We start from the raw sequence: 27,439 nt of genomic DNA on the forward strand, positions 1-27,439 counted from the left end.
AGTGTGAATTCCTGTTTGTAATCATGCCTAAATTCAAATTATGCATAAAAAACTGTAATGATGAGAATAAAAGTGAATAATCTAATATACAACATGGAGATTCAGATTTAGATCTAAAGCAGGAACGTGAGAATTTTTATTTAAAAAAAACCCATCCCAACACATACACATACACATACACGTACACGTACACGTACACTTACAGGTACATATACACATAGACATACACATACACATACACATACCATACACATACACATACATACAGGACCAGGAATATGTGCCACTGGTCTAACCACTCTATAACTGAGATCCTCAAATATTAATATGTATATGAATCATTTGTGAAACTTGTTAAAGTAGCAATTCTGATTCCGGGGTCTGAGTGGGTCCCAGAGCTCTACATTTCTGGCAAGCTCCCATGCGATGTTGCTGCTGTGGCCCCAGGCTCTCACTAAGGTGATTTTATAACCATGAATATTTACAAAGATGAAAACTTCACATTCTTTTCTGACACTATCACTCAGAAACTATCACTCAGATGACAAAAATGTTTTTATTATGGTTAGTTAATTGAAGGATAAGTTTAATTTCAGTTATTTTCCTCTGTAAAAAAGTATTTTTAATTATATGGTACCAGGAGGAGTAATAACTTCTAAAGGCCATTCCATGTAGATAGGCACCTTTAGCCAGAAGATCAAATATGTTTGCTCTCTATCCACTCAACTGTTGAGTGAATTCCTCAAATCATTATCAATCTGTTTCTGCCCAGACATTCTTATGGAGTCTACAGTTCCATAGAATGTCTCATCTAATGGTAAGACTTCATTATTCCTAGATAGCCTACCTGTGAATGTAGAGGTTTTTATGTCCAAAGCACTCTAGAGAAAGAAACAGCATAGCTTTAATAAAAGAAGTTCCTTTTTTTAAAGACAAATCTGGAAACAGTCCCAGGTTATGCATCAGCTCCTTTAATTTAGACCTCAGCCAGAAAAGCTGAGGAAAAGAAAAAGTTCATTTATTTATAATGTAGATGGCCATTATTTTTCTTCCTGAAAAACATTTGTTTTTAGTTCTCCTCAGCCCATATTGCATTAAAAGCCTTGAAGCAGCATACATAGATGTAGGTTTTTGTTACATGTTTGAAGCTGGTGTTATAAATCTATCAGTGGTCACTTTATAAAATGATTAATATAATATTTATAATAATATTTGTTCCATTATTAAGGAATTTTGCTATTGATTAATTAATAATATAATAATTGTCATGGACTTATTTTCAGTACTGTGTGTTAGGCACTGTGGTAAGCACTTAAGCGTTGTCTTAACCTTACACGGGAATGTAATATGAGAACTAATATTAAGCCTATTATAAGATGAAAACGTTGAGGCTTATCAAGGTTAAATAACTTCCCCAAAGTTGTTAACAGTAAGTTCCAGGCAAGCCACAAATCCAGAAAGCAGAACTAGCATTTCCTGATTCCCAAACAGGTAATCTTAAGTACTCTATTTTACCTCTGGATGGCTAAGTAGACTCCTGAAGTGTGAAAAAAAACTAGGTGATGACTCTGAGGGAATTGTTGGAGCAATTCTGGAAATTAGTCTTACTTCTAAAAAAGTATCCCTTATCTTTTCACTTTATGTATTTTCCCTCCTGGTCTGCCAGATAATAGTAATAACGGTAATACAGCACCATTATACTTGACTCATTTATTTGTTGGCATAAGGAGGTGCCATAAACAAACAAACTAAGCAATTTAGTACATATTCCCTTTTCTTGAAGAAAATTTAATAGGGTGCATGTGTCTTGAGAGAGAAAGAGAAAGAGAGAGAGAGATTTTTTGAAAAGGCACTTTTGCAAGAACAATTTAAACCGTAATGTATTCTATTATGGCATCTGACGAAACTACTATATGCTTTTCTCATGAGTTATTGAAGGGATTTGAAAATTACTTTACCAGAGAGCTTTTTTATTTTCTTTCCCTAAACCAGTAAGATTTGGGTCAGAGGATTAAAGCTCTATTAGGCAGAGTTTAGCAGTGCTCTGGAGAAATGATGAATTGAAGCCCAAGAGGGATTTTTTTTCTAGTAGTACACTGGCCTCTGCTTGCGTGGAGGCTTTTCTCTCTGAGAGCTGACAGAAGCATTGCCCAGCCCATTATACCCACTATGGGCACTCTGTGAAATTAATGCTCCTTTAAACTTCCTATGCTCACTAAAGTGCGAGATGTAAGACACTGGGTATGTTAGGCCTTTTGCAGATGTATTTTTATGATGTTTCCTAGTCATACAGCTTTAAAGGAATGAAAAAAGAGGTTACTGTAATCATTAAGTTGACCCATGACAATAATTACTCTTAAGACTTCATCCTCTATCCTTATTCTCAAACCAGATTAATTACATAATCATCTTCTGCAATATTTAGTCATCAAGATCTATATATATGATGTACATAAAACATATGTGCATTCATGTGTACACACATACATACACACACAGGTATGTATATTTAACTACATTGTACATGTATATATACTTGATGACCGAGTATGACTGAAGAAAGGTGATAAATCTGGCTTGAGAATATATGAATATATATATTTATTTATTCAAGGTAAGTGTGGCAATTATGTCATAGCTGACAAAATTCATTCTATACTATATGTTTAGAAAAATAAGGTAAAGATGGGGGCAGGGGTGGGAAATGTTATATTTTAAGTTTGTATTTTTAAAAAATTTTACTCTAAACTACAAAAGTAACCAATATTCATTCAGTGCTGATAAAAATGGAAATGGCAGCTTTTGCACAGGTGTGTGTGTTGCCCCTGGATCTGGAAAATATCATCATCTTGGCGGGGTTGCCTTGGGACTTGGGTTAGGGGGAGAGGTAAGCTATAGGAATTCCAGTCCCCTTCCAGAGTCATTCTCAGGTGGCTTCCAGCCCAATTGCTGAAAGGGTTTCTGATAGGTTTGGGCATAGCGAATATAATGAAAGAATATTACGTGGCTTTTTGATCTGTTATAACAAGTCATTTCATTTCTATGATTATAGCACATTAACCATTGCGTTTGCCATGATAAAGGGTGGTTTAAAGTCTGTAACATTTTTCTTCATAGCACCAGGTTCTTAACAACCAAAGATAAATGATCCACCTTTGCCTTCAGTGCAAGTGAGGGGAAAAAATACACATAAACACACCCTGGGGGAAGCAAAAGCAAAGAGATTGAGCTCTCTCCTTAGTGTTCAAGTTAGCGGGGAGAGGCACGTCTGGAAGTTCGTGGGAGGGAATCTAATTATCAGTCTCTTACTTTCATTAATAAGTTGGGGCAAGTGAACTCCTCAAAGAAGGAAAGAGCAGACATTATACCTGAATTCTTAGACTACATATGATCCTTTAACCACCATTTTCACACAAATAGTTTTCTTATAATTCCTTCAGGAGACTGGGAAGTAGGCAGAAAGAACATCAAATATGGGAAAAGTAAAAATAACTGGCAAAACATGGTTTATTTGTCCATGGGAGGGCAAAGAATTCTGAAAACCTGAAGCGTACACTTGAATACAGTTAGTCTCCATCTATGCAGTTTAATTAGAACAACCCTCAAGGGAGAATTTTCAGTTTAAACATTGCTTTTATCCTGTTTTATTTCTTCTTTTCCACTGGTGGTCTGTGGATAAAAGTCAACTTGTGTGTAATCTATGTGTTTTTTGACCAATATGTTTTTTCTTAGCTTCACTAGCCAGAAATCTGATGATGACTATGAAGATTATGCTTCTAACAAAACATGGGTCTTGACTCCAAAAGTTCCTGAGGGTGATGTCACTGTCATCTTAAACAACCTCCTGGAAGGATATGACAATAAACTTCGGCCTGATATAGGAGGTTTGTTAAAGTCTTTTGTGTTGTGCTATAGATAGGAGCACATAAACATGTCTACTTTATTAGATAAAACATCAGTGTAGTTCAAGAGCAAGGAAGATTTAAATTATACTTTTTTATATGTTGTAAAAGTAGTGTTTAAGTAGCATTCAGGCCTATGAGTGGGAGAGGTGTCAATACATGCAAAACGAAGAAATATTATTTTCAAGTGAAGCTTGAGAGCTAGAGTTAGAAATTCACATATTGCTAGATATCTCAGATAGAAGCTGCAGGAAAAAAAAAACAATGACCCCTTTATGAAGCAATATAAACAAATCAAACAAGACAATAATAGTAAAAAGAGGATATATTGTTTGCCTGTTTTTGTGTAACAAACAACCGGAAAATCTCAATGACATATGACAGTAAACATGTATATAATACTCCCCTCAGAGATATACTAATCTAGGCTAAAGCAAGCTGGAGCTGCTTATTTAGGGCAACTGTACTTTATGTGTTCCTCGTTCTACTCTTGGGACCAGCAGGTAGCTAGGACAACCCTTCTCACAGTGGTAGAAAACAGCCAGAGAGTAAGTAGAAGCTCATGAGGCTGAATGCTTAGGCCTAGCACTGGCACACTCGCTTTTGTATATATATTGTTAGCCGAAGCCAATCAGATGATCCAGCCCAAAGTTGAGAGGCAGAGGAATAGCCTTATCCAGGAGAAGGCAAGGATGTGAATGCCAGTTATAGAGAATTCAGTCCACCACAGTGAGTTAGGACATGACACTTTCAAGGAAAAAAATAAAGAAAAGACTAATGCTCTTGTTGTTCATTAAGAGTTAAATAAAGATGGAGACCATGCATTTGGTCATGGATATTATACTACAGATTTTTAATATCAGTCTTCTCTGAAAAATAGGTACATAATGGGTTTCCATATGGTTTTCTCATAGTATCTGTGGTATCACAGGGTACAATAAATCATCAGGGAAGATTAATTTTGTGTTGGTGAGAGGAGTGTGAGGATAATGTGGTCATTAAAGGAATCAACAGGGAACTGTGATCCAAAACCAATTTATATTACCAGTTTGCTGTTTATGTTCACTTCATGTTCTGAATGCATATTTTTTTCTGAGTTATTAAGCAATTATTTTTCTATATGGGTCCAGTCAGGGACATGCTCAAGTCAATTTCAGAGCTTGAAGGAAACATGGTAAAATTCAAGATATCTGAGAGAAAGATGGAGAAAAGCTAAGAGCAGCATTTTCTAATTTATTCATTTTTATGTTAGTTTTAAAAGGATAATTGGTTTCAAAACTGTACTATGCGTGCTTGGTGCATGTGCATGCTTAAAAAAGATATTTCTTTGAAAACAAAATAGTTATTCAAATGTGGTGAATTAGTAACTGGTACCAAATTAGTTGTGAATAAATTACTTCTAATGTAGCTAAATAAATCTATTCTAGAAAACAAAGATTAAAACATTAAAATCTTGCACCTCTCTATGTGCACACATTTCTATGTTTCTCTTTACAGTGAAGCCAACATTAATTCACACAGACATGTATGTGAATAGCATTGGTCCAGTGAACGCTATCAATATGGTGAGTTTCCAAATAAAATTCTTTGTCTATTTTATTAGCATGTTTGAGAGAAAATGTGATGTCATGGAAATAGCAAAAGACATGCCAGCAAAAAATTTAAGTTTAAAACTTTAGAAGTGAAAGATAGTCTTCCAGATCCTTTTTTTCTTGTAATATGAAGATAATTAAATGTTAAGTATTTTTATGAGAATTAAATAGGACCATATATATAATTAATTTGTGTAAATATGCTATGCTGTTGAAATTCAACAATCGGTGTTTACTTGCCGAGTGCTACTTACTACAAAATAGGATATAGTACTCAACTACTTATTAGAACATTGATAGTTTGGTTCAAATCAGAAATGTTTCTCAGATAAAATAGTGTGTCAGATGTAATAATAAATATAATTCTGTTCTTATGTAACACTTTCTACCCAAATGTGAAATACAAAACTAGACTGGAGTCCAAAATATGATATAATAGAGAATGTAAAATAGAGTAGAGCAGAATGGAGTACAACATAACATAAGGTAATATAGTATTCTATATTATACAATATTATATATGATATAATATAGTAAAACTATAAGTTTAAAATCATGTTTACCAAGCTAGCAATAAAGATGCTCTGCTAAGTGAGAGATTGATGTGCCAATTGAGGTGATATATCATCACCTGCATACTCCAAGCTAATAAGTTTGCTTGTTTAGTCATTAAACAAATTCTAACTTCCTTATAACCATAATTCTCAGAATATTTAGAGTTCTGAAATAAATTCTAAATATCTAAGAAGTAGAGGCTATATAGATAGTTTATTTAAATGCAGAACTTTCTTGTTTTAGGAATAACAGTCCCCAGAACTGTTCTAGGATCAAAGTTTGTGAAATAATAGTTTGAAGAATCAAAGTTTTTTATTCATGGCTTTTCTTGCCAAAATGGAGAATATAAATTAATTAATTTTTCTTTCTACTGGCACATCACTAATTGGTTGACAAAGGATTTCATAAAACAGGTTCTCTTCTCATTACTTGTAGACTGTAAAAATGAAACTAAATGATGAACAAGGGTGGAATGACTTACAGGGTAGAAATGTAGCTAATCACAGTGACACCCAGTGGGAGGTGGTGCAAGGAAAGAAAACAGAACAATGTAATTGAGGCAAAAGACTCAGGCCTAATGGTCTGAATTTCACACCATATCTGCTTTTTTTTTACTGAAGTCAACCACTCTCCAGTTTAGTGATATGTATACTTGATGGAAATAATTACAGTAATTTGTCACTATAGCATTTAAGAATGCATTTTATGATAGAGATTAGCAGAGTATTATAAATTATTTTTAATTGTTAATTTCATCTTGTTTAGAGAAAAGAACAAGTAAATAGTGTAAGTAAATAGTGAAAAAAACCCTCTTCTTGGGGGTTTGTTCTCTGCCAGGCATGATGCAAAGCACCTTTTGTTGATTGCCCTTTTCTATCCTAACACGGCCGACCCAGTTAGATTCTTCATGATCCCTATTTTAATATAGGCCAACTGACTTTCCAGATCTCCTGCTTATGACTTTTTTGCATATTCTGTACTTTGTTTCACTCTACAGTGGTGGTTCTGAATCTGGACTTCTTTTTCCCTCTCAGGGGATGTTTGACTGTGTCTGGAGGCAATTTTAGTTGTCATTACTTGGCAGGATTGAGTATGGGTTTGGGGTTTGCTACTGTCATCTAATGAGTAGAGGCCAGGGATGGTTCTAAACATCCCACAATGCCCAGGACAGCCCTCATGGCAAGAAACTAGCTGGCTCAAAACAACACAATGCTCTGCTCTATAGACATGGAAAGTAAAGGATTGTATCAAGGCTATGCTCTTTTGCCAGAACTCACTTAGACAGATCTACTTTTTCATAAAAGTATCAAACATAGCTACAAAAGATGGGTGAGACAGTAACCTCCTCAGCAAAACTCTAGGTTTCTTTTGGACTATTCAAAGCCAAGATAGCTTTGCTTCATATTGGCAAAGAAAACAGGAATGAAATATACCAATATTTAAAAAGATAATCTTACTGTGTACAAATTTTCTGTTTATCATTTTATTAAAACAGGAATACACTATTGATATATTTTTTGCGCAAACATGGTATGACAGACGTTTGAAATTTAACAGCACCATTAAAGTCCTCCGATTGAATAGCAACATGGTGGGGAAAATCTGGATTCCAGACACTTTCTTCAGAAATTCCAAAAAAGCTGATGCACACTGGATCACCACCCCCAACAGGATGCTGAGAATTTGGAATGATGGTCGAGTGCTCTACACCCTAAGGTATTCTTTTGCAAAAGGAAAGGAGTAATTGTTAGGAAGAAAACAAACAAACACAAAAATCAACCATAAGTCTCTAAAAGAAAAAAAAAAGGAAATAAATTTCAAGACTGCATCAGGGTTGGCATGCTATCAATTAGTATATGACATCAAAACATTAGTTTTTTCTTTTTGTTATCAATGAGCTTTTTCAAAGCACTAATTATAGACAAAGCTTATTTTCCACAACTGCTATGAAAACTATTTTTTGTCACAACTGACCTGAAATTTCCTTTGTCTTGCAAGATCATCTGACCTTTGCACCTACGCTTTGCACTCTTATGCTTGGGAATATCTTCATTTCCAAGGAAATAGTTGCTAAAAGAGAATTTTTGAGGTGTATGTCTCCATACATCCTTCTCTTTTTAGCTTCACAATAGCAGGCACCTGGAATCTATTATCTTTCATCTCCTGGCACCCCACTTCCCATTATGTTAATAGGCTATTTAAATTAATTTATTGTCTATCTTGGGAATAGACATGGGAGAAAGTTGAAGGAGCTATGGTTCAGCCTCTGAAATTAAATTCTGAAATTAAATTGTGAAATTAGAGTAAAATGCTACCTTAATAAAATAATTATTTTATGCCATTATCTTAGCACTTCATATTTTGCATTTAAAACATTTTTACATTGAAGTTTCTCATTGGTGGGAGTACATTATTAGACAGAATAATAGATAAGTACATAGTCTTACGAATCAGACATCTGACTTTGGTTCTTAGCTCTCTGTTTTACTATCTGTAGGAACTAGGGCAACGCTCCAGCATTTCTATATAAAGGGACTTAGGGGCAGCTATCTGGTAGCAGGACTTTTAGTGTTAGAAGCTTTGTTTGCATAGTAAGCATGATGTTTTTACATGGTTATGTTTTTATTTAGAAAAATTAAGTGAGAACTGATGGAAATTATTGGGAAAGAAAGCACAACCATGCTGTCCCACCCTGTACTGCCTCTCCCCTCACCTTGACATCACAACTGAGCAAACTCTTTTACCTTTCATTTCTTTAATTTCTATAAAACAGATATAGTTCTTCTGACCTTACGGAGTTGCTATAAGGACAAAATAGGGTGATAAGTAAAGTGATTAACATAGAGCCTGATATATAGTAAATATAGAAAATATTAAAATTATTTATACATTTTCAATCAAAATAAGAATAATGCAATTCTAAATCTTCATATCAAATGATTCATGTTAAATGTGCTTGCTCAACATACAAAATATAATACTTGAATAGGCTCCAAAATCTTTATTAATTATATCAGTTATTAGAAAAAGCCACAATTCCAAAATAAATTCATTCCAGGCATTTTATATTTATCATGGCTTTTGTAAACTTAGAGATATAGTAATAACTGAATTTATTTTTATTTATTTATTTATTTATTTTGAGACAGGGTCTCACTGTGTCACCCGCTGGAGTGCAGTGGCATGATCTGGGCTCACTGCAACCTCTACCTCCCAGAGGTTCAAGTGATGTTCCCACCTCAGCCTCCCGAGTAGCTGGGACCACAGGCACGTGCCACTACACCCTGCTAAGAATTTTTTTGTATTTTTTTGTAGATATAGTCTTACTATGTTGCCCATGTGGTCTTGAACTCCTAGGTTCAAGCAGTCCGCAACTCAGCCTCCCAAAGTCTGGGGATTATAGGCGCCAGCCAAGGCATCTGGCCAATGCCTGAATGTAGAATCTAGTGGGTACAAAATTCGCCTGATACGTCAGAGCTCAGTCCAGCTTTTGAAATATGAAGCCAATCATACTATCTCAAGTGTCTTTATTGTTCTTATAACATTGTAGTCATTTTGGGACTTAATTTATGGAATCATTACATTAGTTAATTATGAAAGCCACCTCAAAAGTGTCACTAATGGAGATTCAATCAAAGCTTGAATGGTTACCAGTCTACATAGAGAGATGATTTTGTTCTGGCTATCTAAAATGAGCTATGAGTGTGTTTGTGTGTTTTTGTGCATGCCCAAAGACATTTAGATCTGTATCTATGTTTGTATCTGCAATTATATTATTTTCAATTTTAATAATTCCAGTTTAATTTGGAGTAATAATACTAATAAAATATCAAGTTTAATTGTAGCTTCCTTTATGAATAAAACTATTCTTCCCTTTGAAGAGCATATAAATATATAGTAACAATGATTAAAACCTCCAGCTTTGAAGGTAGATAATCCTGGGTCCAAATTTCAGCTGTGCCTCTTGTTATGTGACTTTGGACAAGTTCAGGTACAATAAATGCATAACAATACTTATTAAATGAGGAAACAATTCACTCTACCCAGTGCTTCATAGTTAATTAAGGGCTCAATAATTATTAGATACATTTTAACATCAGTAATTGCTCCGTTATATCATAGAATGATAGATTCTTAATTCTGTTCAATTAAAAATTATACTAATTAGAAAATCTCTTAAAAATAAATTTTCCTAGAATAATACTTTCCTCACATCAACAATATCTCTACAATGTAAGAAATATAGCTAAAAATATGAAATTTTAAAAATCATCAACCCATTACCATTACAATTTGAGATTATATTCATATTTACCCAAAGGTGGTCAAGACATTTGACTTTCAAATCTTCTCCCTCCTGGAGTTCCAGCCCAGGACTTGAGACTGAGAAAATCTGTATACTTTAATAAGAACTAACTAATAAGACATAAACTAATTAAGATTTACTGGCAAACATTTTTCAAATATGTCTGCGTATGTGCTTTTAACATTTCTTGTTTTCCATTAGATATTCTTCTACTCTGTAATATCCTATTTAATGACATCCTCTGGAAGATCCTATTTAGTGACAGTGTAGTGTAGAATTAATGCCACACCATTGTGCAACACAGGTATTTTTACACTCACCTTTAGCAATTAAGGCTAACAGCTAAGAAGTTCTTACAAGCAGAAGGTCCTGCTTTAATTAGCAGTTAAGATCTTAGAATTATCAACATTCATTTACATGCAAACAGTAAACGAGCTTAAGTTCTTAAAACAGTTGGCTCTGTTAAATATATTCACTGAGTGGTTTCACTTGAGCAATTAATTTGCAAAGAGAAAAACCAAACCAAAAACTTAAGTGATCATAAATTTTCAATAAATATAGTTGAGGTAAGTGAGGTGCTATTATTTGGTCTGTGAAAATGAACAGACTACATTAAGTCTTACGTAATTTTTTCCTGGACTTGGTGGATTTCTTCATTGGGGATCACTCTGTGTTTTCAATCAGAATGTGAGATATTCTCTAGAAAAAAAATCATTTAAAATTGTGCAAATTTACAATTTAAAATTATGTCTAAAATCCATCTTATGTTTAATATCTTTCTACTTAGGTTGACAATTGATGCTGAGTGCCAATTACAATTGCACAACTTTCCAATGGATGAACACTCCTGCCCCTTGGAGTTCTCCAGTTGTAAGTAATATTCCTTCTCCATTTGTATCCTCCCTCACCTACAGTCTTTCTGATTGCCATGTTAATTAATTGAAAGAAGCATAACAAATTTCAAAGTTGTATTAAGTTATGTTACTGACTTCGATGATTTTGACCATCTCTTTCATCTTAATCCCAGCTGGCTCCTATTAGGGTGATTCCTGCAAAAGAAGGGCTGATTTTATTAAGAATTACAATAGGTTTCCTTGAGTTGCAAACTTTTAATATATTGGTTGCATAGAGCCTTTTTTTTTTTTTTTTTTCTGTAAGGGATTGTAAAGCCAACCCTGGACTCAATAGAAAAGGTGCAGTCTTTAATTATATATCCTCTTCCTTTCTCTCCTATGGGCCTAGGAAGGGACTATAGCAGCACATTGCTAGTTAAGGCCTGCCCCACAGGACAATTATTTCATTGATAAAATATATGTGAACTACTACTTGACACACATAAGATCAAATATAAAACCATTATTTTTACATTTATTATTTTTATCAGATAGATAATAGAATGTAGCAAGAAGATCCATGATGATCTAACACAGATTATGCTTTAGTAACCTTTACAAATATTTCCTGCCTGAATCAAAGCCAAGCAAACCTAAATTTCCCAAAACATTTTCCTTACTATTTGTTCAGCATCCATGAAAGGTCAATTGCTTCTTTTACGTTTTTTGTCTGCCAGTTGTACATATTGGACAGAATAAAAATCTGATTATAGATTTTAAAAGTATGTTTGTAGAAATGTAATTTCTCAACCAGGGAGTCCACCAAGTCATAGCAATCACAGTTTGAAAAACGTTGATGATCAGAGAAGTAATCACCTGTTTATCACTTCATCAATACCAGAGGAAACCAGAGGAAAAACATCACTGGACATCATATTTACCTAGAAAAATTCTCATTATAAAACTTATTTCATGTTTTCCTGAATCCAAGAATGAAATATGTTTAATTATAAAGTTAAAGCTTCCCTGTGCTTTAGAGAGACAAGCCTTCCTTTCTTTTAATACTCCAATTGGGACTACTTCTTTCTTGCGTCAGCTAAAATTCAAGAACTGTTGATTTCTCTGCCATCAGGTGGCCAGTTGAAAATGGTCCTCTGAACCCAAACACAATTTAATATTACTCATTGCTATCAGAATAATTCAGTCACCAGCACATTCTCTGCCTCATATCATCATTGTTTTTTTTGTTGTTGTTGTTTTGTTTTGTTTTGTTTTGGACAGGGTCTCGTTCTGTTGCCCAGGCTGGAATGTGCAGTGGTGTGATCTCGGCTCACTACAGCCTTTGCTTCTGGGGCTCAACTGATCCTCCCACCTCGGCCTCCAGAGTAGCTGGGATTTCAGGCACGCACCACCATACCCAGCTAATTTCTGTATTTTTTGTAGAGATGGGGCGTCGCCATGTTGCCTAATCTGGATATTATCACTGTTTTCCTCAATTTTCATCACATACTATCATATCTCTCTCCATCCCCTCCATCTCTTCTAGGGACTCTCTCTTTTTTTTCCTCCCTCTTTAATTAATATAAACATATAATAGATAAAGCTGCATCAAAAGGAACAGAAAGGGGAAACTATGTGGGATTTTATTCCAAGTACTCAATCAGTGTTCATAATCAAACTAATCTTTAAATGGCATTATTATTTATTATCACATAATAATTAGTATTATTAGTAGACAAACTGTTAAAATGATTTCTGATTTTTATTTATTTTCTTGAAAAAGTTAATTCTGCAGTTGACTTCATAATAATGTTTATCCATTCAACAAATATACATTGACCATCAATTCCGTGAGATAAGTACTATTATCCTCCCTATAAGAGGACAAACAATTTAGGAGGAAAAATATACACTTGTCTAGGGTAGAATGGCTGGGAAATGGTACTCATAACCACTACTTTATCTCACCTCCCCAGTGTGATGTCTTCAATGAATACTCTCTGTTCTATTAGTACAAGCTCATTGATGTCTTCCTCTTAGCATTTCTACCTACTACTGCTTTGAATTGTGTATTTCTGTGTATATTAAAATGGAGTCCCAACAAATTGAGAAAGAAAGATAATAAATAATTTAGGTTATTTTTTCCAACTATCTTCCACTTCAAATGCATTCTTTGGAGAAGTTTTGAGTCTGTACTGTCTTATTATTTTCTATTTCTGTGTGACTCAAAATCTTGCTCTGTTAACTGCCTTTCACTGTGATACAAGACTTTGTATTTCTACTATTTATTATAGACTGGTCACTTGGTATGCACTATTCCAGATGATGTAAAGTATGCATATGGCATATATAAAATCACATGTAGTATACCTTCTATGTCATTTAAATTATTTTCAAGAGTAAATTTGACCTTTGGATTTTTGAATCTAACTTTCCATTAGGATGCAATGTCATTGTAATTTATGTCCTCATTGCAATGCCCTTTTGTAACTGGGGGAGAATATTGCCAAGATCCTCATTTAGCTTGTAACTATCTTTCTCAGTCTTTACCTCAGTGTCATGTTCATAGAAGATGGTTGCTACATATGCTAATTTATAATCATTTTTAATGTGAGCTTTCCTATCTCACGGCAGATGGCTATCCACGTGAAGAAATTGTTTATCAATGGAAGCGAAGTTCTGTTGAAGTGGGCGACACAAGATCCTGGAGGCTTTATCAATTCTCATTTGTTGGTCTAAGAAATACCACCGAAGTAGTGAAGACAACTTCCGGTAAGATGCACTTGCGAAGAATTTCAAGTGACCCTTCCAGAGTTGAAATTTTGGTATATATGAATTAGAAGGTTTTTCAATACCTCTCAATGAATGATAATCAGAAAATTAAATGAAGTGTTTTAACTTTCTAGAGAAAATTATAATTGAAATTCAAGTAGAATAGATAAATATAAATATATTCTACCAATTTGGGAAAATTGGATTCAAATTGGATTAGTAAATTATTCCCTAATTTATTTAAGGAAAAATGAATATAATTATGAAAAAATAAAATATTTATTAGATGTACCTGTTTTAGAAAGTACGTTTCATAATGTAGTGAAATCGCTACATTTCACACAGGAAGAGTGAATTTTTTACAAATGCAGAAAAGTAAGCATAGTGGATATGGATCCATTCTCCATTCAGTAGTTTAATATTTTAAACTTATCCATCAGTGGATAATAGAACAAGCCTTGAGTATCAGACAGGATTGGGTTCAAATTCCAATTGCATCAGTTATAAGCTATAGACATTGGGCAAATGTATTGAATCTCTGAGATCAGCTTTTCCAGATACCTAATGTGCATTAAAAAAAAAAAAATTGCATCACAGGAAGACAGTGTGTATGCAAAATATAAATGAAATGACATGCTTAGAATGATAGCTGGCACACAGTGAGCACTTGGTCAGTAGTAGCTCTTACTAATATTAATTATGATTATCAGATGTGCATGATAATATGGTCAGGAATTGAGATTTATTTTAAGACAAGCTAAAAGTAAATATTTTTATATTAAATCTCATGATTTGTAATAGTATCAATTATTGATTTAAAACCCTCTGTCGGGCAAGTTAGATATGTTTCCAGACCAGATCTGTCTCATGGGTGGCCAGTTTGAACTCTCAGCAATGTTGGTTATATCCTCTATGTAGATTAATCCAACTACTCCTTTTAAAATTATGTTAATTTACATATGTTCGAATTTCAAATACAAACATTGTGTTCTCAGCTTACCAACTATTAAGATGTCATTTGAAACGTATTTCCAAGAGTTGAGCTGTTTGCTGTTGATTTAGTCACAAACACCTGATTATTATCTAGAATTCATAGGAAATATTTTTTGCGTGTGGAATAATTTGGAATCAGGCCTTCATCTACTTTACAGAGAGAAGCAAATAAAGGACCTACACAAAGATGGAAATTTATGATTCGATTCTACTTTCAAAAGTACCATCCTTCAAATCAAAGAATTATCTGGCTGTAACATTGTTTTGAGCATTTGCAACTGTCTCCTAAAGGTCCTTTTATTTGGAAAAAAGAATCTGAAAGAAGGTCATAGTAATGCTTGAGTATATTATTTTAAAGTGGCTTTCTGTTCCATTATTCGCAAGAAACCTGACCATCAAGTATTAGTAGAACAATCTTTTTTTTTTTTTTTTTTTTTTTTTGAGAAGAAGTCTCGCTCTGTCTCCCAGGCTGGAGTGCAGTGGCGAGATCTCTGCTCACTGCAAGCTCTGCCTCCCAAGTTCATGCCATTCTCCTGCCTCAGCCTCCCCAGTAGCTGGGACTACAGGCGCCTGCCACCACGCCTGGCTAATTTTTTGTATTTTTTAGTAGAGACGGGGTTTCACCTTGTTAGCCAGGATGGTCTCGATCTCCTGACCTTGTGATCCGCCTGCCTCGGCCTCTCAAACTGCTGGGATTACAGGCAAGAGCCACCGCGCCCGGCCTAGAACAATCTTTCATCTGGTTCAAAAAGGAAAAGTTCAGGATTGCCTTAGAACTGAAGTCTTCCATCGGCGAAAGAAAACACATACACACACACACATGCCACGTAAAATTAATCTCCAGTTCTTCATGCTTCCAGAATGAGAAATTGGGCATTAAGTTCTGTTGTATATTCATATTTCTATAATTATTCCAGCACTCTAAAACAGAACCCACAAACTCGTGACTAGAAGATTTCTTGTTTAGTTGTTTTGAGCCCAAGAGTGGTATGAAGAACTAATGGTGGAGACAGAAGGGTTGATTTTACATCACAGAGCCTAACATTACCACCTCCCCAATGTCTCATGTGGAGGATGATCTAGGGGATTTACTATCTATTAGGAGACACTTGTGGGAGAAAATTATCTACTTACTTTAAGCATAGCAAAAATAATTAACAAGGTCTCACAAGGCTATTAATCTTCCTAAGGAAATCACAGCAAAACAGTATTGAAAAGATACTACATTTCACACTGAGTACCATCATGTAACTGATCTCATCAACTCCTTTGTGCGTCCTAATATTGTGAATAGCCTTCACAGTTGGCCTTCTCTTCCACTCCTCACCCTGCTGGTTTGTATTTTGTGTGTAGTACTATTTCAACGGGCTCGGTGACGAGAAAGGGCTGAATTGAACATTAGTGTTGATAACGAAAGGCAGCCTGATTTCTGTGACAGCTGATTTTTTGATGATTGGAAGTTTTTGCTCGATATTTGCTTGATTTTTTTTTTTGATGCTGTTCTTATCTTCAAAGCATAGCTGTGTAACTAATGAATGTCTACAAGGAAGTTATGTTTACAACTTTCTTGGGAAATTATCAGGAGCTCAATCTTAGCCAATTATAATGTGACTTTCTTTTAGACTTGTGGTAAATGTATCTCCCTTTAAGATGCCTCTTTTGTAACTGGGGGAGAATATTGCCAAATTGCGACATAGCTTAGTGAAGGATTTTCCAACCTTTATTCATTCAAGCTTTGTTATATCCAAGTAGTGACTGTACTTCTGATTCCTAATTTTTTTCTTTAAATTGATTCATGTGGGTTTTTTTCTTGAATGCGTAATGAATTTTATTATTTTGTTTTAACTTTTCAGTTTGGGGGTACATGTACAGGTTTGTTATACAGGCAAACTTGTGTCATGGCGGGGGTTGTTGTATGGATTATTTTGTCACTCAGGTATTGAGCCGAGTACCTATTAGTTATTTTTCCTGATCCTCTCCTTCCTCCCAACCTCTACCTTCCCAAAGACCTCGGTGTCTGTTGTTCCCTTCTATATGTCCATGTGTTATCATCATTTAGCCCCCACTTACAAGTGAGAACATGCAGTATTTGGTTTTCTTGTCCTGTGTCAGCTTGATAGGGATAGTGGCTTCCAACTCCATCCATGTTCTTGCAAAGAACATGTTCTCATTTTGTGTGGCTGCATAGTATTCCTTGATACATGGTTTTTTAATGAAGTTAATTTTTTAAAGGAAAGTTAATATAAGGACCATAATTGGAAAACCAGGACATTTAACAAAAATATAAGTGATATAAAAATATGATTAAAAAACAAGTGAATACTCTTACACTTTAAGTGCATATATTTGTGTTCCCTAGACTTTGAATATGTTGAAAAAGAGAGAGAGAGAAAAGGATATTAGAGCTTGAGTAAAGAGCAATTAGTACCAAATCCAGACATTCCCTTTGATATAAACAGAAGAATAGAAGCATTTCATATGAGAGAATTTGCTCACCAGGAAATTTAATGCTGCTATGGGAGAGTCCTTGCATCCACCACCTGAATCATCTCCTTTATTACTACTTTATTTGTACTACAGCTGAGAAAAATATTTCCCCTGTAGTGGGTCGATAAGATTTGAAGAATATTTTTAATTCATTGTCAATATGCTAGAACAGATTCTGGATCCATGATTTCTTCTTCAAACTATAATTCCTTCCTGATTGTTCTATATCTGGTAGAAGAACAACCATTGCCCCAGTGAGCCAGGCGTGAACACTCAGAGTCATGTCTCTGCCTCCCACATCTAATGAATCATGAAGGCACTTATGCTTCTGAAATATCTTGTGTAACTGTCCTCTTTTCAGTTGCCATTGCCACTGTCCTAGTTCATGATTTTGTCTGTTCTCATCTGGAATGTGTCAGTAGCTTATTAAGTTATGTGCCTGCTGTCAATTTCTCTCTCATCTCCAGTCTATGCTTTTCACCTTAATTATAAAAGCTAGCACTTACTAAGCACTAACTACATGCACCATAGCAAGCACTATATGTAAATGATCTGCTTTCTCATAACCATAGTTAACATTTACTATTAACACAGATGGTATCACTGCAGATGAGAAAATTGAGACTTCGAGGGGTTCATTTTCCTGCAGAAATCAAGGGCAAGCACTGGGACAGAAACTCAAGTGGTCTGCTCTGACATTCATACTCTTAATCACAACACTATTTGACTCCCATCATGGCCCAGTGAGCTCCTGATATATCCCTTCATCATGTCTCAATAATTCAGTAGGTTCAATTGAGCACAAGCTATTGTTTCTAGTATATAAGAATCTAGTCTCAGGAACTTTCCAGTCTTGTTTTCTACAATTTCCCAGCTTGTGAGAGAACCGAACTATTAATATGTTTCTGTGTTTAACTAACCAGTCTTACACTCACATTGAATCTCAATCTCTTTCTGTTTTGAATGACTTCTTACTGCATCACTACCATCTCATCTCTATGACTTTAAGGCTTAAATCAGTGGCATCTCTTCAACAGTGCCTTTGCTGATCTTAATACCAAAACAACTTGAAGCGATTTTTAAGAATGTTCACCACGGGAGTCAGACAGCTCAGGTTTTAACACCAGCTTTGCCATTTACTAGTGGTGTGACTTTATATAAATCATTTAATATATCCGAGCCCAATATCACCAGTATCAACAGGGTTGCTCCAAGGATTAAGAAACATACTGCATTAAAAATCTGCCTGACAAGTGGGAAGGACTTGGCAAATGGAAGGCAACAATATTACTATTATTATCACTATCATTATTATTCCATTAACTCCTCCAAGAGCATTTTCACCCACCTTAAGAAAACATGATTTCTATGTGCCATATTTTCTTAATCCGGTCTATCATTGTTGGACATTTGGGTTGGTTCCAAGTCTTTGCTATTGTGAGTAGTGCCACAATAAACATACATGTGCATGTGTCTTTATAGCAGCATGATTTATATTTCTTTGGGTATATACCCAGTAATGGGATGGCTGGGCACATATACACCATGGAATACTATGCAGCCATAAAAAATGATGAGTTTATGTCCTTTGTAGGGACATGGATGAAGCTGGAAACCATCATTCTCAGCAAACTATCGCAAGGACAAAAAATCAAACACCGCATGTTCTCCCTCATAGGTGGGAATTGAACAATGAGAACACTTGGACACAGGAAGGGGAACATCACACACTGGGGCCTGTTGTGGGGTGGGGGGAGGGGAGAGGGATAGGATTAGGAAATATACCTAATGTAAATGACGAGTTAGTTGTTGCAGCACACCAACATGGCACATGTATACATATGTAACAAACCTGCACGTTGTGCACATGTACCCTAGAACTTAAAGTGTAATAAAATATATATATATATATTTATATTTATATAAAATGAAAACATGATTTCTGCCTTGTGTTGCTTGGGCACTTGCTTTACTCCTCAGTCCCTGACCCCTTACTCCACTACATAAGCTTCACAACAGAAACCTTCTTTTAATCATCTCTAAGCCAGTCACCAGACTAATAGTCATCATGGACTATTAACCTGGTGGCTGACTTAAAGGTGATTATAGATAATGGTGGTATTAATCACTTGTGACAATTACATTGATACAACAGTATATCATTCGTCAATGAAATACATAATGTGGAATGCTATTATATATATTTTCCATGGCTCATTGTGTACTCTAAGCTAGAAGAGATTATTCTTTTTGTCATGTTGCCACGGCCAGCTCATCAAATTCTATCCATAATTTTTGACTCTTTTTTCTTCTCTGTTGTCATCCTGAGATGTAGGCTAGAAAAGTGGACAAATGGGTTTCTTACGGGAAACTTACATTGGTGGGATCCTCCTGCCATCATAATGAATCACAAGGAAATATACCACATTTCTCCCAAATCAGAATACCATTAAATCTGTCATATTGTCTTTAGCAATGCATCCAAAACACCAAGGTTTCATGAAACAACTTCATAATTATTTTTGGCATAACCATGTAAATTATTTTCTGTTTTTGTTGTTTTTAATCCTAATTTTTTCTTAGATTCCATGTTCTAGTTATATTTTCCTGATTTTTATCACAAGGAATATATAACTAGGAAAATGAAAAATCTGTGTACCACTAAATTTATCTTCCTTTCCACCAGTGACATGCAGATCACAATTTCAAAACATCAGCTCCATGGATGAAGTTCATGCTTGTTGCCTGATTTCTAAAGTATACATATACTGTATCTTTAAGTGTTGGGCATCATTCTCCCATCATACTGTTCCCTTCCCTGAGATTTTCTTACTATGTTACACCTATCCCAAAGTCTCTGCTCCTATTTATTTTATTATTTAATACCAAGTTCAAGTCCAAACTTCTCTGTCTACATTAATGTTTACATATGAATAAAATGCTTCCTGAAATAGAGAACAATAGCTTCCACCTTTTAGGCTGTTTTAATTTAAATGTCCTTGGTAAACTAAGGAGACATGCGTAAAACTTGACTCATGATTTAGATGATATATTTTGGCAGAAAAAAAGGAAAGTTAAAAAACTACAAGTTAATGGTACTTTTTAAATTGAAGAGGTTGGAAGGGAAACAACAACAACAACAAAAACTAAATGAAAATAAAACCTAAATGAAAAAAGAGAAATAAACAACTACAGCACCAATCCTACAGTCTCTTGTTACTCCTGAGTCTCAGTGAGTTGTGAGCCTATTTTAGTCAATACTAAATTTTTCAAACTACTTGAAGCAGCGTAATATCTTAAAATAAACCAGTGGATGATTGCACAGTAATAGATTTTAATTTTATTTTTAAGCTTCAATTTAGAAAGTTAGCTTTGGTCTCAGGAGAGAAAAGTGTATGAATTATGTAAATAGAGCTGGGCCTAGAGCAGCCATGGGGAAGTCACTTTCCCTCCTTGGGATGAAAGTTCCTTATCTATAAAAGGAGTACATTTGATTAGATGCTTCTCTAAAGTCCTCGTCCTCAGTATTTATTCATAATCCCTGATATAACCAAGGTTACACTGTCAATGTCCTAATCTAAGAGCCACTTTCTTTATAAATGAATATTTTTCTAGAATGTTTTTCCTTGATCAAGTTTTCAATAAAATTTCAAAACAAATACAAAAACACACTGCTTGGGGTTTAGGTTTTTAATTTAGAGGAAGCAGTTTTCCCCCCTATCTATTTTGTTCTTAGTGATATGTTATTATACACATTAAACAAAAATGTTAACCAAAAATGATAACCTATTTTCTTTCCATTGTGATTCTGGAACATTTGTATGCTGTGTTAAAAATCATACATTTGGATTTTAAATTCCAAGGTTGTGTTCACACTATCTAGCAGGGAGATAGTTTTTAAGGGGCAGAGGGAGACGGCATAGAGAAGTTCTGTGAAATCAAAGGAAACTTGTCTGGTTTCAAGGTGACACATGTCATTTCTGCTTATGTTCCATTGGCGAGAACTAGTTGCATATTCCCATAGAGATGAACTGAGGTTGGGAAATGTAGCTCAATTTTGGGTTAGGAAAGGACAATGGATTTTATGACTTTCTAGCATCTATGCAATATACACAATGGTATTTTATTTCTCACAAGAAGCTTCTGAGAAAGATATTCTTTTTCCATTTGATAGATGAGGAAACTAAAGTTTAGATGGGCTAAGTTATTTGTTCAAGGATATTCAATGGGTAGAGTTATTTATTCAGATCCACAATTTTTACTCCATAAAGAAATGAATTAAAATAAAAACTGTTCCTAAGCTTGATTATAGCTATTTTTACAGAGACATGCAACAATGAAGTATTAGCACTTAATATGGTAGCCATATATATGAATCAACAATATGTTAACCTGTAGGAATACCAATTATATTTAGATACAGCAAAAGTATAAAGTGAGAAACTTAATTTAGCAATTATATCATTTCATTTTTCATAAAAGTTATTTACTGCTTATGAGATAGTATTATTTACTAGTTAAGTGGTCATTACTACTCACAAGTTAAGTGGATCTGCACATGACCATTCAAATCTGACTGTAATTCAAAAATTGTTGAATCCAGTGTATTTGTGAAAACTTGTTCTTTGAAAAAAATCAATTTGAGAGAATATATAATGAAAGGTTTGCATGACTACTATTTACGATAAATTTTAAGATTAATATTTTTGACAGTCTATCAAAACCAACCAGATCAAAAAAGCATTATTTTTTTTAATCCAAGTTGTTGGTATTTTCTAACCCAGCTGAAAATCCTATTTTGCTACATTTAAGAGACATTTACATCAGTGTGACTGATATAACTAATAGATCTCTAATAAACAGCTACTGCCCCAAAATAAATTTGAAAGACATTTTTTTTGAAAATGCAAAAATGTGAGAGAATGAAGACTGAGCCTTCAGAGATGATACTCTACACATAAACTAATTGAAGATTACTTTTACCCTATTTGATGTAAGTGAATGATTCCTTCATCTTATTCTTGCAGTTTCAGAAAATAATGCTATTCAGCATTGCAGATACGCACTTTTAAGCATATCGCAGACTGGAAATGGGCAGCAAATAGCAATAAGGAAAATGTATTCTTTTTAAAATATTTTACCTTCTTTTCTTTAAAAGGAGATTTTTATGAAGGCCACAACATTGTGTTGCACAACGTTCTAGAAAAGAATTTGCTGGGCATACAGATTAGGGGCTGACTAGAGTTTATTTACCATTTTCACCTGCCATTCATGTAATATATTTCATTTAAGAGATCAAGAACATCTAATTTTAGTAGTACATCCAGCAAAACAGAAACAGATAGTAAAACCCCAAGGAAAAAGGATTGACCAATATGTTAAACATGGTTTACAATGTCACTTTTTTGTTTGCTTTTATTTTTTATTTCATTTTATTATTATTATTATTTTGAGACAGAGTCTCGCTCTGTTACCCAGGCCGGAGTGCAGTGGTGAGATCTCGACTCATGCAACCTCCACCTCCCAGTTCGTGCCTCAGCCTCCCAAGTAGCTGGGATTGCACACGCACGCCACTATGCCCGGCTAATTTTTGTATTTTTAATAGAGACGGGGTTTCACCATGTTGGCCAGTTTGGTCTCAAACTCCCGACCTCAGGTGATCCATCTGCCTAGGCCTCCCAAAGTTCTGGGGTTAAATGCATGAGCCACCATGCCCAGCCTGGTTTGTTTTTGTATAAGGGTATCTCTGCTGTTCAAGAAATTGACAGTGCTTTACAGTTAACATAGAAAAACACATCATAGATGTCTAATTTTTCACATTTCTCTGTTTTCCAATTTATCCACTCCAAAATTAACTACTCTTTGCAGTGCACCATGTTCCACAATGATGACAAGAAGATATACTAAAAAGTTCTATTCTCTTAAAATTAGTTCTTCTTCCATGCCCACTACAAACCTAATTGTTTTGCCCATAAGCACTTCACTAGCAGCTTTATAAGATGATATCTTTCTTTAGAAACACTGGAGTACAATAAATAAGTTACATTGCCAACAAGACTCAAAGATGAAAGCTTCAGTTTAGACAAGTGAGTTTACTGGATTAGTTTCCAAACATAATTTGTAATCTGCCTATACTCACATGACTAATAGCACCATGTACCAATGATATACTTTCATCATTACATCTATTGTTCATTGCTAAGTGGTGAAGAGTTATGTAGTATCAAAGACAATGTGTAATTCACAAACTGGGTAACGGTTCCTTGTTAAAGAGGTAATGCAATCATGGACACCAATTGTAATCGCCTACTGATCACATTTCCTTATGGGTGGTTTCTTGTTACCAGTATTAGTGACTAAGAGTGAAGTAGAATTGGTATAAAAATAAAATTTTAGGGCTAAATCTTAAAGACCAAGCCCAGTTGTAATTCCACTCACAGGGAAATTACTCCAAAGAGGTAAAGTCAGAGCTTCTGAATTGACAGCCCGTTATTTGACTCCTGCCTATAGCAGGGTCTTTAGGATGGACAGAGTTAAATTTCATTTTATTTCTCAACTAATATTAAACAACTGATAATTTTCATGGGAAATTTAAAAGATTCTTATATCCTAAACATCTGAGAAAGCCCTCATTCCCATGTAAAAATATTTATGTAGAGCTGAATTATCACCTGTCTCAACATGTGGGTAATACAATCTCCAGTTTACCAAAGTCTCTACTACTCCCTGTCCTATTTCCTATTTTTGGAGTTATGTTTTCTTTTTGAGTTACTGTTTTCATATTTTGGAAAGCAATGTGTAGGTGTATCGCTATAAAAATGGGGAAAATTAGAGATAACTAATATGAGATAGCATATGTATCTGTAGAGATGAAAAATATTATTTTATCTTTTAAAATAAAAGATAACGGGAGGCTGAGGCAGGAGAATCGCTTGAACCCAGGAGGCAGAGGTTGTGGTGAGCTGAGATAGCGCCATTTGTACCCCAGCCTAGGCAACAAGAGCGAAATTCCGTCTCAAAAATAAATAAATAAATAAGATAAATAAAGGGCAAAGAGGATTTTTCTATCACAAAATGAAACTCTAAAAAATGAATGCTAAAACCATGACTCAACCAAAGTTTGCCTGAAAATAAAGATTAGGTGAATTGCAAAGAAGTGCCAGAATTTTGTCAATCTAGATCTCACCTTTTGACATTCTGCAACTGGGCTTATGTATCATAAATATCTAACATAAGCAATGCTAAGTTCATTCAGTTTATCTCTACTGTCCACTTTCATGGAAGATGGATTTTGAATAAAAATAAAATTGCAAAGTTCTATATATGGACATCTGTGCTTGTAGTCTTCACTGTCTTTTAGTTTCTTTTCCAACTCACATGTAAGCAGCTAAAAGCTTTGTTGCCATTTTTGGTTTGTTGCCGTTTTGCTTTGTTGTCGTTTTGCTTTGTTGTCATTTTGCTTTGTTGCCATTTTCTTGCACATGAGCAGTCTTGCATTGTCAATCAAACTGATACTTTGTCCCTTTGTAGTTTTCTGAAGATCTACATAGTTAATGTTCTGCAATAAAATCCTATTCTTTACTTACTTTGATAAAATGAGGCAGCTGTGTATAGAGCTCTGCATACCCTATGATTCCTATTTAAAGGTTTCCATTTTGGTTGTGGTATCATGTAGCTGAATGACCTTAAGGAAGACATTTTCTCTTTGAACCTGCAATTTCTTCATCTCAAAATAAATAAAAATCAGACTAGACTGATTTTGAAGGTTTACTTCACTCCTAAAACACTGTGTCATATTTCCTGGTATTTAACATCTCTGTTATGAAGCAAACATATGGTGGGTATTTGCGTTCTCTATGTCCCCTAGAATTCCTAACAAAACTTTTATCATGTTTTCTTATTATGTCACATTCAGAAATTAACAGATTTACTTTGTCTGTCCCGTGTGGAGATCTTAGGTGAGGGAAGGGGACCAGGGTGTTGCCATAGAGATGGTTGATAAGTTAGCTAAGGTCTGATAAAATGAATTCAGCATGAAAACATAGACCTGCCTTGAGTGGGAGGAGCAAGGGTGGATGCTAACTGAATTTACTGTGAATGAGAAATTGGGGATGGAGTGAAGGTAGGACAGTGGCTGTGACATGGCTTTCAGAGAGGAAGGAAAAGATACTCAGGTCTTCAAACAGGAAGAAGATTTGCAATCAAGAGTGCATAAAAGGACCTTAATTTATTAGCCTATTATTTTGTTTTTAATATCTTAATTGTATAAATTGGCTGAACTTGTATAGTCCTGTGAGTCGGCAGTCAACATAATAATGACACCACTACCTCTAAAAATAATAATGATAATAATAACAATATGTGCTAACATTGTGAAGCACTTTCTATACATCAGCTCATTCATTTTTCACAGCCATTCCATAATATGATGCTCATTTTCCAGATGAAATTTCCAGGTACAACCAACCTTGTAGAAAAGTTGACAGAGAGGGTAAGAACCTTGTGCAATATCATGGTGTAAGTTACTGAATAGACACTCATCTTTCCTGACTGACAGTCTGATTCCAATTATGAATTAAACACCAAGGGGTGTGCGTGTGTGTGTGTGTGTGTGTGTGTGTGTGTGTGTGTGTTCCAGAAAGGCTTACTCTTGGCCCTATTTCTTTATCTAGTGTGTAATTTATGTTCCTGTTATTGTTTTGGCATCTATCCATCTACCAATCTATCTATCTATCTAATCTATCCTTTATCTATTTATCTTAAGCTGATTGCATATAAGTATGGTACAGTCAGTCTGTATTGGTCAGCTTAATCTAGACAATGCTATGGTAACAAATAACCCTCAAAATCTCAGTGGATTAAATAAGAACAATCTCAATTGTTCTACCTCCAGTGTTTCTTTATTCTGTGGTATATCATTCTCATAGCCAAAAGGGGAAATAATAGAAGAGTAAAATTGTCCTTAAAACCTCTGCTTTGCGGGTCTTAAGTAATTTTGACTCACATTCTACTGACCAAAGCAAATCCCAAGAACAAGCCTGATGTCCATGGAATAAGATGCACAATGCTTTCACACAAAGGGGCACCAGGGAAGGCCTCTATAGGGATGGACTTTGTAGGCAGGGGAAGCAAATATCTGGATTACAAAACTGTCACCAACAATAAACAATAGTATAATCCTTTATACTATACATGACTCACCTACCTGGCCATGTCGGAGGGGCCCAGTCACGAGATCTCATGGAGTCTTCTCTAGAAGTAGTGGAGCAGGCAATACTCTGTGACATTTAATTCTGCAGTATGGGACCATAACTTTGACAAAGACCTTAGGGAGGTTGAAAGGAATTCCTAATCATGTGAATGGGGAATAGAGTCCCAGGATTGTGATTTGCCAGTTTTAGTTTCTGTTGGTTTTCAGATCCCAAGATCATGTGCCAGGATAAGTTACTTTTAAAAAGAGAAAGGAATACCATACTCTCAGAGAAAATATTGCCCAAGCATGAAAATGTCTGTCTGAGAATTATCCTCTCAAAAAGAGATTGTTTTGGGTCAAGACTGTCTCACTCTGTCAGTGACCTATAGCATGATTTCTAATTTATGTAAAATTGGTTTCAGAAGAGCAGGTGAGAACACATGATATTAACATGAAAATGATTGTAGGGTGATGGGAACTGTCACATTTTATAAACATAAGCAAAATTTTCTTTGTTGTACTGCTGGGACAGCTTTATTAATTACAAGTCCAAAATATTGGTCCTGTACTAAATTCAATTTTACAGTTATTAGTCGGTGTTAACTTCTAAGAAGCAATAAACCAGAATCATCTCCTTGTCAGTAGGAGGAAGTAATTGAAAACGATTTAATAAAGAATGGCTACAAAATAATGTAAAGGTCAGATTGTCTTGATGGTTATTATTCTTTGCATGGAAAAAAAAAATCCTTAATGTCTCTAACAGTCCTGTGTAAGAGGAAGATATTGTCAAAAAGAGTAGTTTCAAG

At 34.8% G+C, this 27,439-nt stretch overlaps 1 protein-coding gene across 4 annotated transcripts in view; it reads left to right on the forward strand.

The window, feature by feature from the left end:
* The window catches only part of GABRG2 (gamma-aminobutyric acid type A receptor subunit gamma2), a 116,749-nt gene that overhangs the window by 53,141 nt on the left and 36,169 nt on the right, over positions 1-27,439 (forward strand). For all 4 annotated transcript variants that reach the window (XM_063811654.1, XM_054684761.2, XM_016954156.4 and 1 more), the window contains 5 exons: positions 3,733-3,884; positions 5,400-5,467; positions 7,545-7,765; positions 11,143-11,225; positions 13,823-13,960. In XM_063811654.1, coding sequence (XP_063667724.1) covers positions 5,426-5,467; positions 7,545-7,765; positions 11,143-11,225; positions 13,823-13,960 — 484 coding nt within the window. In that variant the 5' untranslated portion in view covers positions 3,733-3,884; positions 5,400-5,425. The remainder of the gene's footprint in view (positions 1-3,732; positions 3,885-5,399; positions 5,468-7,544; positions 7,766-11,142; positions 11,226-13,822; positions 13,961-27,439) is intronic.

Source organism: Pan troglodytes, chromosome 4 (assembly GCF_028858775.2).
Source record: "Pan troglodytes isolate AG18354 chromosome 4, NHGRI_mPanTro3-v2.0_pri, whole genome shotgun sequence".
Taxonomy (NCBI): Eukaryota; Metazoa; Chordata; class Mammalia; order Primates; family Hominidae; genus Pan; species Pan troglodytes.